The following is a 14,693-nucleotide window of genomic DNA, read 5'->3' on the forward strand; positions in this document are numbered from 1 at the left end:
TGACTGCAGGGGATCTACGTTTGTCTTTACTAACCTTTTTCTCTTTACATATCTATAGAAACTTTTGCAATCCGTCTTAATGTTCCCTGCAAGCTTCTTCTCATACTCCATTTTCCCTGCCCTAATCAAACCCTTTGTCCTCCTCTGCTGAGTTCTAAATTTCTCCCAGTCCCCAGGTTCGCTGCTATTTCTGGCCAATTTGAATGCCACTTCCTTGGCTTTAATACTATCCCTGATTTCCCTTGATAGCCACGGTTGAGCCACCTTCCCTTTTTTATTTCTATGCCAGACAGGAATGTACAATTGTTGTAGTTCATCCATGCGGTCTCTAAATGTCTGCCATTGCCCATCCACAGTCAACCCCTTAAGTATCATTCGCCAATCCATCCCAGCCAATTCACGCCTCATACCTTCAAAGTTAGCCTTCTTTAAGTTCTGGACCATGGTCTCTGAATTAACTGTTTCATTCTCCATCCCAATGCAGAATTCCACCATATTATGGTCACTCTTCCCCAAGGGGCCTCGCACAACGAGATTGCTAATTAATCCTCTCTCATTACATAACACCCAATCTAAGATGGCCTCCCCCTAGTTGGTTCCTCGACATATTGGTCTAAAAAACCATCCCTTATGCACTCCAGAAAATCCTCCTCCACCGTATTGCTTCCAGTTTGGTTAGCCCAATCTATGTGCATATTAAAGTCACCCATTATAACTGCTGCACCTTTATTGCATGCACCCCTAATTTCCTGGAGGAGCAGGTCCATACACCTGGAGATGTGTGGGGAACCGAGGCCGAGGATCTGGACGTAGATTACATGGGATATACGGCACAGGAATGAGGAAAGATTGGCTAAATTGGGCCTATATTCACTAGAGTTTAGAAGAATGAAAGGTGATCTCATTGAAACATACAGAATTCTTACAGGGCTCGACAGGGTAGATGCAGGGAGGATGTTTCCCCTGGCTGGGGAGTCTAGAAACAGGGGTCACAGTCTCAGAATAAGGGGTCGGCCATTTAGGACTGAGATGATGAGAAACTTCTTCACTCAGAGGGTGGTGAATCTTTGGAATTCTCTATTCCAGAGGGTTGTGGAGGCTCAGTCTTTGAGTATATTCAAGACAGAGATCGATCGATTTTTGGATATTAAGGAAATCAAGGGACTCATGCCGGCGTTTATGCTCCACTCGAGCCTCCTCCTGTCTTTCCTCATCTAAATCTATCAGCATAACCCTCTATTCCCTTCTTCCTCATGCTTGTCTAGCCTCCCCTTAAATGTATCGATACTATTCGCTTCAACCACTCCCTGCGGCAGCGAGTTCCACATTCTCATCACTCTCTGGGTGGAGAAGTTTCTTCTGAATTCCCTATTGGATTTCTTGGTGATTATTTTATATTGATGGCCTCTAGTTATGCTCTTCCCCACAAGTAGAAACATTCTCTCTGTATCCACTCTATCAAAACCTTTCATAATTTTAAAGACCTCTATTAGGTCACCCCTCAGCCTTCTTATTTCAAGAGAAAAGAGACCCAGTCAGTCATTTCCTGATATGTATACCCTCGTATTTCTGGTATCATCCTTGTAAATCTTCTCTGCACTCTCTCCAATGCCTCTATATCCTTTCTTTAATATGGCGACCAGAACTGTACACAGTGTGATCCAACCAAGGTTCGATACAAGTTTAGCATAACTTTCCTACTTTTCAATTCTATACCTCTAGAAATAAACGCTAGTTTGGCGGGGCCACTGGGAGCCGGGGAGGCAAAGGGCGGACCAAACTCATTGGCTTACCACTTCAGCAGTTTGGAGAGGAACGGAATGTCCACACAGCTGCTTGGCACCTTGGTGAGTTCGGCGGGCACCAGCGACAGTGCCACGGCACGCAGCTCCGGCTCATTGCACATCCTGTTCCGGAACATTCCATTGGCCAACAGACACAGAAGGTGCACCTGCAGCAGGGGAAGCAATAACAAGAACAAAGGTCGCAATATCAGCAATAGGTGCATCACAATGCATTTATAGCACAGAAACAGGCCATTCGGCCCATCGGGTCCGTGCCAGTGTTTATGCTCCACACGAGGCTCCTCCCCCCACCCCTTCTTCATCTCACCCCATCACCATATCTTTCTATTCCTTTCTCCTTCATGTGTTTATCCAGCTTCCCTGTAAATGTACCTCTGCTATTCGCCTCAACCAGTTTTGCTTTTTCCCACAAGTGGAAACATTCTCTCTGTATCCACTCTATCAAAACCTTTCATAATTTTAAAGACCTCTATGAAGTCACCCCTCAGCCTTCTTATTTCAAGAGAAAAGAGACCCAGCCTGTTCATCCTTTCCTGATGCTGAGGCCCCAAGCTCTGGAACTTCCTCCCTAAACCTCTCTGCCTCACTATCCTCCTTTAAGACACTCCTTAAAACCCACCTCTTTCCTGCACTAATTTCTACTTATACAGCTCGGTGTCAAATTGTTATTCCATAATACTCCTGTGAAGCACCTTGGGACATTTCACTATGTTAAAGGCGCTATATAAATACAAGTTGTTGTTGACACACAATCTTAGAATGAAACAGCACAGAAGGAGACCCTTCTCTTTCCACATAGCCCTGTCACTATTTTCTCTTCAAGTACATACACACAATTCCCTTTTGAAAGCTTCCACAACCCTTTCAGGCAGCGTTCGGCCCATTACAACCAGATCACAACTCGCTGCGTAAAAACATTCTCCTCCTCTCCCCCTCGAGTTCTTTTGCCAATTATCTTCAATCTGTGTCCTCTGGTTACCGACCCTCCTGCCAGTGGAATCAATTTCTCCTCATTTACTCTATCGAAAACCATTCATGGTTTTGATCACCGCTATTAAATCTCCCACTAACACTCTCCACTCTAAGGAGAACCATCCCTGCTTCTCCATGAAGTCGCTCATCCCTGGAACCATTCTAGTAAATCTCCTCTGCACCCTCTCTAAGAAGGTGGTATACAATGAAAGAAAGGAAAGACTTGCATTTATATAGCGCCTTTCACGACCACCGGACAGCCAATGAAGTACTTTTTGAACCATGGTCACTATTGTAATGAAGGAAACGCAGCAGCCAACTTGCACATTGCAGGTTTCCACAAACAGCAATGTGATAATGAGCAGATAATGTGTTTTAATGACATTGGTTGAGGGATAAATTGTGGCCCCATGACATCGGAATAACTCCCTTCCTCTTCTTCGAAATGGTGCAATGGGATCTTTTACGTCCACTTGAAAGAACAGACGGAGCCTCGGTTTAATGTCTCATCCAAAAGAGGGCACCTCCGACAATGCGGCGCTCCCTCAGTACTGCCCCTCAGAGTGAGGCACTCCCTCAAGTACTGCCCCTCCGACATTGCAGAGCTCCCTCAAGTACTGCCCCTCCGACAATGCGGAGCTCCCTCGGGTACTGCCCCTCCAACAGTGCAGCGCTCCCTCAGTACTGCCTCTCCGACAGTGCAGCACACCCTCAGCACTGCACTGGATTATGTGCTCAAGTTTCGGGAGTGGAACCTGAACCCACAGCCTTCAGACTCTAGAGGCAAAAGCGCTTCGCACCTGGCACCGTGAGTCAGTCAGCATCTGAAAGAGAGGCTCCTCACCACTACTCTCCGATAGGTGCTGACCCTCCATGGGCAACAGCAGCCCATCACCTCACCCTTGTTCTTCACACACGAGCCTAAATAGGGAGCGTATGGCAGACTATTTCACCACAAAGGCATCGCAGCCTAATCCAACAATGCCTCAGACATAATTGTTTTGCAATCAATCAGTGGATGGCGATTTATCCAGGGCCACTGAGGCATCTATAACAACAACTTGCATTTATATAGCACCTTTAACATAGTAAAATGTCCCAAGGTGCTTGACAGGAGTGATTATCAAACAAAATTTCACACAGAGCCACAGAAGGAGATATTAGGATGGGTGATCAAAAGCTTGGTCAAAGAGGTAGGTTTTAAGGAGCGTTTTGAAGGAGGAGAGAGAGGTGGAGAGGTTTAGGCAGGGAGTTCCAGAGCTTGGGGCCCAGGCAGCTGAAGGCACAGCTGCCATGGTGGAGCGATGGAAATCGGGGATGGACAAGAGGCCGAATTGGAGGAGCGCAGAGATCTCGGAGGGGGGGGGGGGGGGGGGAGTTTGTAGGGCTGGAGGGGATTACAGAGATAGGGAGGGGCGAGGCAAGGAAGGGATTTGAAAACAAAGATAAGAATTTTAAAATCGAGGGAGCCCATGTGGGTCAGCGAGCACAGGCCCTGCTCCCGAGATCAGTAGGCTCAGCCCAGGGCAGGGACTAATCCTGCTTCACACGACTGTCCCTCCCCCTCACTGGGCCCAGTAATTACTGATCGAGAACTTTGGCCAATCCCTAAAGTCCCCATTTTCTTGGTTTCAATCGCGCCGCGCTGCATCCTGGGTACGTTGGTGTACCTTGTGAGTGTCCACGAGAACATTCCTCGTAAAACGGTTTATCATTCGCCGGAGGTAGTCCTCAAATTCAGCCTGTCGCTTCTCTCTGTATGGCACATAATGTTAGCATGAAAGGTTACATTACCAATCGGATTGAAAGATTGATTCATCATAAAAGGTTCAAATAACAGGAAAAGAATTTATAGCGCCTTTCAAAAGTTCAGGACATCCCAAAGGGCTTTACAGCCAATTAAGTGCTTTGTTAAGTGTAGTCACTGTTGTAATGTAGGAAATGCGGCAGCCAATGTGCGCAGCACAAACTCCCACAAACAGCAATGTGACAAGGAGCAGATCATCTGTTTTAGTGATGTTCACTGAGGGATAAATATTAGCCGCAGGACACCGGAGAGAACTCCGTTGCTCTCCTTAGAAATAGTGTCATGGGATCTTTTACGTCCATCTGAGAAGGCAGACCGGGACTCGGTTTAACGTCTCATCTTAAAGACGGCACCTCCAAAAGTGCAGCGCTCCCTCGGTACTGCCCCTCCGACAGTGCAGCACTCCCTCAGCACTGGTCCTCTGACTGTGCCGCACTCCCTCAGTACTGCCCCTACATCAGTGCAGCATTCCCTCAGTACTGCCCCTTCGACAGTGCAGCGCTCCCTCAGTACTGCCCCTACATCAGTGCAGCATTCCCTCAGTACTGCCCCTCCGACAGTGCTGCACTCCCTCAGTACTGCCCTTCCGACAGTGCAGCACTCCCTCAGTACTGCCCCTCCGACAGTGCAGCACTCCCTCAGTACTGCCCCTCCAACAGTGCTGCACTCCCTCAGTACTACACTGGGAGGGTCAGCCTGGATTATGGGGCTCCAGGTGGATGTGGAGGATCCCGCAGCCATTGATGAACGGGGAGCGGGGGTCAGTTCTCCACAGGTTCCTCGGACCATATTTTGTCCCTTAACCAACATTCCTAAAACTAGAACTAGGACCCGTCAATATAAGATAGTCACCAATAGGGAATTCAGGAGAAACTTCTTTATCCAGAGAGTGGTGAGAATGTGGAACTCGCTGCCACAGGGAGGGGTTGAGGCAAATAGCAAAGATGCATTTAAGGGGAAGCTGGATAAACACATGAGGGAGAAAGGAATAGAAGGATATGGTGATGGGGGGAGATGAAGAAGGGTGGAAGGAGGCTGGTGTGGAGCATAAACACCAGCATGAATCTGATGGGCCGAATGGCCTGTTTCTGTGCCGTATGCTCGATGCTAGTCTCTGGAGTGGGGCTTGAACCCACGATCTCTGACTCGGGCACGATGGGAAGTGGTGAGGTTGTATAATAAAAGCAACAATTGTAAATTAAAGAGGGTTTATAAATCACAGACCTTCGCGCCTTTTTCTTGCTATAGGCTGGAGTTTCAATTTCAATCTCCAGGGGCTCTTCAGGAAAGTCGTGCTTAGGAAGGGGCAAGGTCAATGATTCTTCTGACACACTGTTCTGCAGCTCTGTGAGAAAGAAAAAGAAAGGAATGCTTAAATTGTGGTCCGCTTGATACTGTTGGTGCCACTCCCTAAGCGTTTGTCCATGGCTCAAACCTCAAGCAATATTTGGCTCTCTGGACATGGGGGTGAACCCAGTATTTTCCCACGCACAGTGACAGAAGGTGCGTCTCTACCAGCATCTAACAGGTGTTACATATAGAGTAAAGCTCCCTCTGCACTGTCCCGTCCAACACTCCCAGGGCAGGTACAGCATGGGTTAGATACAGAGTAAAACTCCTTCTACACTGTCCCATCAAACACTCTCAGGACAGGTACAGCACAGGGTTAGATACAGAGTAAAGCTCCCTCTGCATTGTCCCATCAAACACTGAGAACATAAGAATTAGGAGTAGGAGGAGGCCATTCAGCCCCTCGAGGCTGCTCTGCCATTCAATGTGTGATATTCGACCTCAACTCCACTTTCCTGTCCCCATATCTCTTGATTCCCTTAATATCCAAAAATCTACTGATCTCTGTCTTGAATATACTCAAACACTGAGCCTCCATAGCCCTCTGGAGTAGAGAATTCCAAAGAGTCACCACCTCTGAGTGAAGAAGTTTCTCCTCATCTCAGTCCTAAATAGTCAACCCCTTATTCTGAGACTGTGACCCCTGGTTCTAGACTCCCCAGCCAGGAGGAAACATCCTCCCTGCATCTACCCTGTCAAGCCCTGTAAGAATTTTGTATGTTTCAATAAAGTTACCTCTCATTCTTCTAAACTCTAGAGAATATAGGCCTAGTCTACTCAATCTGTCCTTAAAGGTCCAGGGGATTTATCAGCTTTCAGTCCCATTAATTTCTCCGGTACTATTTTTTTTTACTAATACTAATTTCTTTCAGTTCCTCATTCTCCTTAGACCCTTGGTACTCCACTATTTCCGAGAGGTTTCTTGTGTCTTCTTCCGTGAAGACAACGCAAAGCATTTGTTTAGTTACTCCGTCATTTCCTTATTCCCCATTATAATTTCTCCTGTCTCAGTCTGTAGGAGACCCACTTTTTCCTTTTTACCCCATACCTATAGAAGCTTTTACAGTCTGTTTTTATCTCTTTCTCTAATTTACTCTCATATTCTACTTTCCCTTTATCAATTTCTTGGTCCTCCTTTGCTGAATTCTAAAATCCTCTCAATCCTCAGGCTTACTGCTCTTTTTGGCAACATTATAAGCCTCTTCCTTTGATCTAATACTACCTTTAACTTCTCTTATTAGCCATGGTTGGACCACTTTTCCTGTGGGGTTTTTGTGCCTTAAAGGAATGTATATTTGTTGTAAATTATGTATTAATTCTTTAAATGCTAGCTATTGCTTGTCAACCGTCGTACCGTTTACTGTCGTTTCCCAATCTACCTTAGCCAACTCGCCCCTCATACCTACGTAGTTTGCTTTGTTTAGATTTAAGACCTTAGTTTCGGATTTAACTAAATCACTTTCAAACTCAATATAAAATTCTATCATATTATGGTCACTTTTCTCTATTTCTTTTTAAGTAGATTTTAAACTAGATAAGGCTAACTAGAGGGATGGTAGTGCAGCTCAGTCCTGTGGAATGCACATCCTGCGGCATGTGGGAAGTCCTGGACGCTTTGTGCGGCCTAGACAACCAGCTGTGCTCGGGCTTCGTGTTGTGGAGTTGGAGCAGCGTGTGGAGTCAATACGGTGCATCCGCGAGGCTGACAGCTACGTGGATAGCACGTTTCAGGAGGTGGTCACCCCGCAGCTTAAAGGCGAGCAGGTAGAGGGGAAGTGGGTGACCAGCAGACGTAGTAAGTGTGCTAGGCAGGTAGTGCAGGAGTCCCCCCGTGAGTCCATCTCGCTTTCAAACCGATATTCACTTCTGAGTATCGGTAAGGACGATGGTGCCTCTGGGAAGTGCAGCCAGAGCCAATTCCAAGGCATCACGGGTGGCTCAGCTGCATAGAGGGGAGGGACAAAGAACAAAAGAGCCCTAGTGAGAGGGGATTCTATAGTTAGGGGAATAGAGGCTTTTCTGCGGCCGTAGACGTGATTCCCAAATGGTTTTGTGCCTTCCTTGTGCCAGGATCAAGGATGTCACAGAGCGGACGCAGGGCATCCTGGGAGGGCGGGGAGAGGGTAAACAGCTAGAGGTCGTGGTCCAGATAGGTAAAATGAGGGATGAGGTCCTACAGGAAGAATTCAGGGAGCGAGGAAGAAAATTAAAGAGTAGGACCTCAAAGGTAGTAATCTAGTAATAGAAGGATAGAGAGGATGAACACGTGGCTGGAGAGTTGGTGTAGGAGGGAGGGCTTTAAATTCTTGAGGCATTGGTACCGCTTCTGGGGGAGATGGGACCTGTACAAACTGGACGGGTTGCACCTCAACAGCGCCGGGACCAATATCCTCGTGGGGAGTTTTGCTAATGCTGTTGGGGAGAGTTTAAACTAGCTTGGCGGGGGATGGGAACCTGAGAATGAATTCAAAAGGGAGGGAAGTAAAGCAGAAATTGGATAGCAAGAATCTAGAAAGCGAATCTGTAAGACAGAGGAAAACATGGCTTAGTATGTAGTAAGTAAGGAGGTTTTCCTGTGCTGAATGGTATATACTTTAATGCAAACTGTATAGCGAATACAGTGGATGAGCTAAGAGTATGACATTATAACCATTACAGAAACATGGCTGAAAGAGGGGCAGGTTTGGCAGATCAATATTCCTGGCTACAGGATTTTTAGACAAGATAGACAGGGGGATAAAAAGTGGGGGTTGGGGGGGGGGGGGGTTGCGGTCCTGATTAAAGAAACTATTACAGCGGTGAGGAGGGATGATATGTTAGAGGGATCATCAAATGAGGCCATATGGGTAGAATTAAAAAATAAAAAAGGGGCGATCACACTGCTGGGCGTGTATTATAGACCCCGAAACAGTGGGAGGGAGATAGAGGAGCAAATATGTAGGCAAATTGCTGTGAAGTCTAAAAATCAAAGGGTAGTAACAGTAGGGGATTTTAACTATCCAAATATTGATTGGGACAAATTTAGTGTGAAGGGTATAGAGGGTGCGGAATTCTTGAATTGCATTCAAGAGAACTTTTTTAGTCAGTATGTAGCAAGCCCAACACGAGAGGGGGCAGTCTTGGATTTAGTTTTGGGGAATGAAGCTGGGCAGGTTGAAGGGGTATTAGTGGGACAGCACTTGGGAGGTAGTGACCATAATTCAGTCAGATTCAAGTTGGTTATGGATAAGGACAAGAATAGGCCTGGAATAAAAGTTCCGAATTGGGGAAAAGCTAATTTTGCTAAGTTAAGGAGTGATTTGGCCATGGTGATGTGGAAACAGCTACTTGTGGGTAAATCAGTGTCGGAACAGTGGGAGGCATTTGAGGAGGAGATCCGGAATGCTCAAGCCAAATATGTGCCCTTAAAGAAAAAGGCTGGGAAAAATAATTCTAGAACCCCTGGATGTCTAGGGACTTACAGGGGAGGATTAAGAAAAAAAGGGACGCTTAAGTCATATACTGACAGCTAAATACTTTAGAATCTTTATAGGAATATAGAAAGTTAAAAGGCAAAATTAAAAAGGATATTAGGAATGCTAAGAGAGAGCATGAGAAATTCTTGGCCAGTAAAATTAAGGAAAACCCTAAGACGTTCTATAAATATATTAAGAATAAGTGGGTAACTAAAGAAAGGTTAGGGCCTATTAGAGACCATGAGGGTAATATTTGTGTGGAAGCGGAAGATGTTGGTAGGGTTCTTAACGAATACTTTGCATCTGTTTTCACAAAGGAAAGGGGTAATGCAGATACTGCTATCGAGGAGGAGTGTGAGAGAGGAAGTATTAAGGGGTTTAGCAGCATTGAAAGTAGATTAAGTCCCCAGGCCTGGATGAAATGCATCCCAGGCTGTTGAGCGAAGTAAAAGAGGAAATAGCAGAGGCCTTGACCAGCATTTGCCCGTCCTCTTTGGTGCCAGAGGATTGGAGGACTGTTAATGTAGTACCCTTGTTTAAGGAGGGAAAAAGGGATAAGCTGAGTAATTATAGGCCTGTCAGCCTAACCTCAGTGGTGGGAAAACTATTGGAAAAAATCCTGAAAGACAGGATAAATCTACATTTGGAAAGGCAAGGATTTTAATTAGGGACAGTCAGCAAGGGAAGATGGTGTTTGACTAACCTGATCGAATTTTTTGAGGAGGTAACCAAGAAGGTCGATGAGGATAGTGCATACGATGTAGTATATATGGACTTTAGCAAAGCTTTTGATAAGGTCCCACATGGTAGACTGGTCATGAAAGTTAAAGCCCATGAGATACAGGGCAAAGTGGCAAGTTGGATCCAAAATTGGCTTGGAGGTAGGAAGCAAAAGGTAATGATTGATGGATGTTTTTGTGACTGGAATGATGTTTCCAGTGGGGTTCTGCAGGGCTCAGTACTGGGTCCCTTTCCTTTTGTGGTATATGTCAACGATTTAGATTTGAATATAGGGAGTATGATTAAGAAGTTTGCAGGCGACACTAAAATTGGCTGTGTGGTTAATAATGAAGAGGAAAGTAATGGGCTGCAGGAGGATATCAATCTACTGGTCAGGTGAGCAGAGCAGTGGCAAATGGAATTAAATTCAGATAAGTGTGAGGTGATGCACTTTGGGAGGGCTAATAAGGAAAGGGTATACACAAAATGGTACATTGGCCTTTATTGCAAAGAGGATGGAGTATAAAAGCAGGGAAGTCTTGTTATAGCTATATAAGGTATTGGTGAGGCCACACCTGGAATACTGCATGCAGTTTTGGTTTCCATATTTACAAAAGGATATACTTGCTTTGGAGGCAGTTCAGAGAAGATTCACTAGGTTGATTCCGGGGATTGAGGGGGTTGACTTATGAGGAAAGGTTGAGTAGGTTGGGCCTCTACTCATGGGAATTCAGAAGAATGAGAGGTGATCTTATCAAAACGTATAAGATTATGAGGGGGCTTGACAAGGTGAATGCAGAGAGGATGTTTCCACTGATGGGGAGACTAGAACTAGAGGGCATGATCTTAGAATAATGGACTGTCCATTTAAAACAGAGATGAGGAGAAATTTCTTCTCTCAGAGGGTTGTAAATCTGTGGAATTCGCTTCCTCAGAGAGCTGTGGAAGCTGGGACATTGAATAAATTTAAGACAGAAATTGTTTTTTAAATGATAAGGAAATAAGGGGTTAAGGGAAGCAGGCGGGGAAGTGGAACGGAGTCCATGATCAGATCAGCCATGATTTTATTGAATGGCGATGCAGGCTCGAGGGGCCATATGGCCTGCTCCTGTTCCTATTTCTTATGTTCTTATTAAGCGGTTGGCCACTTACTAGTATAGATGCACAAAGGGACCTTGGAGTGCTTGTCCACAGATCCCTGAAAGTAGCAGGCCAGGTGGTTAAGAAGTCATACGGAATGCTTGCCTTTATTGGCCAAGGCAGAGAGTATAAGAGCAGGGAGGTTATGCTTAAATTGTATAATACTTTGGTTAGGCCACAGCTGGAGTACTGCGTGCAGTTCTGGTCACTATTATAGGAAGGACGTGATTGCACTAGAGAGGGTGCAGAGGAAATTTACTAGGATGCTGCCTGGAATGGAGAATCTTAGTTTATGAGGACAGATTGGATAGGCTGGGTTTGTTCTCATTGGAACAGAGGAGGCTGAGAGGAGACTTCATTGAGGTGTACAAAATATTGAGGGGCCTGGACATAGTGGATAGTAAGGGTCTATTTCCATTGGTGGAGGGATCTATTACGAGGAGGCATAGTTTTAAGGTGGTTGGTGGAGGTTTAGAGGGGATTTGATGGGGGGGGGGGGGAGGGGGGCTTCTTTACCCAGAGGGTTGTGGGGATCTGGAACTCGCTGCCTGGAAGAGTGGTGGATGCAGAAACCCTCACCACTTTTAAGAGATGGTTGGCTGGGCACTTAAAGTGCAGTAACCTGCAGGGTTACGGACCTAGAGCTGGTAATTGGGATTAGACTGGGTGATTTGTTGGACGGCGCAGATATAATGGTAAGTACCGCAGGGAATAGAATACGGCCAGGGTGATCTCCTGGACTAGTTTCGATCACCTGGATGGGTCGGAGAGGAATTTTCCCAGATTTTTTCTCCTTAAATCGGCCTGGGTTTTTATCTGGTTTTTGCCTCTCCCAGGAGATCACATGACTCCGGTTGGGGTGGAGTGTAGAATGTTTCAGTATAAGGGGTGTCGAATGTTGGGTGAGGCGGACTGGTTGCTCTTTGCCTTTCCGTCATTGTTCATAGGTTTATATGTAAACTGCAAACTGAGTAGCGAACGCGGCCGCGAGAGACATAGGCCGACAGTCGGAGCCAAGATAGCGGGGACAGCGAGACACGCCCGGGAAATGGGGATGAATGCGAAGCAGCAACTGCGGCAGCGCACGGACCCGGTGGAGAAATTGCGGCTGCAGTGTCTGTCCTGGGGCTCGGCCGGCATCAAGGGACCCGGCAGCCTACCTTTCCTAACGCAAGGAAAGAGATCATTGCACAAGCCTTCCGACAAGACAGGAGACGGTGTGATCACCATCGAGAATCTGCGAGGAGTGTACAACGCCACGCATCACCCCAAATATCAGAACGGGGAGTGGACGGAGTACCAGGTCCTCAGGACCTTCCTGCCCTACAACAAGGATGAAATTGGCACCAAATTTGAATTTTTAAGTTACTACGTTGGAGTGAGTGCCTCTATTGACAGTGACGCCTATTTCATCCTGATGATGAGTGCCTGCCAATTATGATGGATCCTGATGCTTAGATTTTACTATTTCAAGGAGCGCTGACAGTGAGCAGAGCAGATTGGACAACGGCATTGGTTTCCAGAGATTGGGACTGTGAATGTCTCGTGTGTTACTGTCCCTACTTTGCTCCTGTCTCTCTCCCCATTTCTGTAATCAGTGGTGTGTAATGTTTGTGCGTTTGTGGGCTCGGTGACTGTACAGGGTGTGTGTGTGTGAGTGCTGGTGGTTTGCAGAGGGACTGTTTATCTAGCTTCCCCTTAAATGCATGCGAAGGAGCGGCGAGAGACTGTGGACGGATGTGATCGGGGCCCAGGAGAGGCGTGAGTTCGGGGCCAGGGGCAGCACGGGCCAGCCCACACTGCGATATGAGTGCGCGCTAGGTCCGTGCAGCAGAGCTGGACTCGTCGTCTTGGATAACCCTTGCCACTGAACCAAGACCTAGCTCTGTCAAGCCCATGTGGTGGCTGGTGTGCAGCAGCTACCACTCGCTAAAAAAATCCACGCACAGGCATCTTCCAACCTTCAGGATGCAGTTCAGGTCCTTCTTTGAAACATCTGTGAAGCAAGTCATCCTCGTTTCGAGGGACCACCTATGATGATGATGATGAGAATATGTAACCTTTAGGGCTGCTGACCAAGGGCTGTGCGGCTCTTTGTTGGCCGGCGCGGACAAGATGGGTCGAAATGGCCGCCTTCTGCCCTGTAAATTTCTATGTTTGTATGTAAAGGCCCCTTTACTGCAAGATTATTAATTAACCTTTGGCTTATTTGGTTTGCCCAGTCTGTATGCAGATTAAAGTCCCTCATGATTACTGTATTGCCGCGGTTACATGCACCTCTAATTTCCTGATTTCTGCTGTGCCCTACATCACCACTATTGTTTGGGGGTCTATAAACAAATCCCACCAATGTTTTCTGCCCCTTGCTGTTTCTTAGCTCCACCCAAACTGATTCTACTTGTTGATTTTCGGAGCTAAGATCCTTTCTCTCTACTGTCTTTATCCCATCCTTTATTATCAGGGCTACCCCTCCTCCTTTTCCATTTTGCCTATCTCTTCTAAAAGTTAAGTGTCCTGGAATATTTAGTTCCCAATCTTGGTCACTTTGAAACCACATCTCCGTAATGGCTATTAGATCAAACCTATTCATTTCTATCTGCGCTGTGAATTCATCTATTTTGTTGCGAATGCTTCACGCATTCCGATATAGTGCCTTTAGCTTTTGACTTTTTCTATTCTTCCCTGATGTCACTTTAGTCACTGATGCCCTATGACCTTTGTTACTCTCTCTGTCCCTTCCTGACCCACTCTGCTTATTTTTACCCAAAACTCTGCTCTAGAGCCTTGACATTTCTCTTGCTGCTTTTAAATGTACTCTTTCCTGAATCCTCCCATATAATAGGGCTTCGGTGTCCGACATACCCGAGCCGTGCCCGCTGGGTGAGTCAAGTTAAGATTATCCCCCACGAGTCAGTGATGTGAATCAGGATCTTGCTTACCTTCCACCTCCTCCCACTCATTTTCGCTGTCCTCTGTCCCGGCTTCGTCCTCTGAACTTTCCTCCTCCTGCTTCAATCGGCCTGTCAAACTGAAGATGGAAGTCTCGTCATTAGCTGGTGTTTCAGGCACAGGACCGACATCGAGACTAACCCCAGAGCCTGTCTCACTCTCGCTGTTCACAACCACCTGGGACTCTAAACACCACTCGATCCGTAAGGACGTGGCCCTGAGAGAAGAAGCTCCCTGACCCGTGCAGAACGATCTCGTTGGCTCTGGGCCCTCGGTAGGGGCATTAACATTTGCCTCAGTACCTCTGACCAGTATCTGGGCGTCTTGGATCTCTGCAGTGCTTGAAAATTCAGCTGTCAATCAACAAGTGAAGGAAAAGGTCCAGAAAGGAAGAAAATATGTTTATCCTGGGGGATGGACACTCCGGGGAGCTAAAGGTTAACCTGCTGCAAAATTCTGCGGAGCTCTCTGACCCAATTTTATTTAAACCTCCTG

At 46.6% G+C, this 14,693-nt stretch overlaps 1 protein-coding gene across 3 annotated transcripts in view; it reads right to left on the bottom strand.

Annotated features, from left to right (window-relative positions):
• xpc (xeroderma pigmentosum, complementation group C) overlaps positions 1-14,693 on the bottom strand; it is a 53,125-nt gene that overhangs the window by 24,857 nt on the left and 13,575 nt on the right. For all 3 annotated transcript variants that reach the window (XM_070895647.1, XM_070895646.1, XM_070895645.1), the window contains exons 3-6: positions 14,189-14,277; positions 5,809-5,929; positions 4,448-4,532; positions 1,794-1,951 (exon numbers count right to left, since the gene is read on the bottom strand). In XM_070895647.1, coding sequence (XP_070751748.1) covers positions 1,794-1,951; positions 4,448-4,532; positions 5,809-5,929; positions 14,189-14,277 — 453 coding nt within the window. The remainder of the gene's footprint in view (positions 1-1,793; positions 1,952-4,447; positions 4,533-5,808; positions 5,930-14,188; positions 14,278-14,693) is intronic.

The sequence above is a fragment of the Pristiophorus japonicus genome, chromosome 12, assembly GCF_044704955.1.
Source record: "Pristiophorus japonicus isolate sPriJap1 chromosome 12, sPriJap1.hap1, whole genome shotgun sequence".
Classification (NCBI taxonomy): Eukaryota; Metazoa; Chordata; class Chondrichthyes; family Pristiophoridae; genus Pristiophorus; species Pristiophorus japonicus.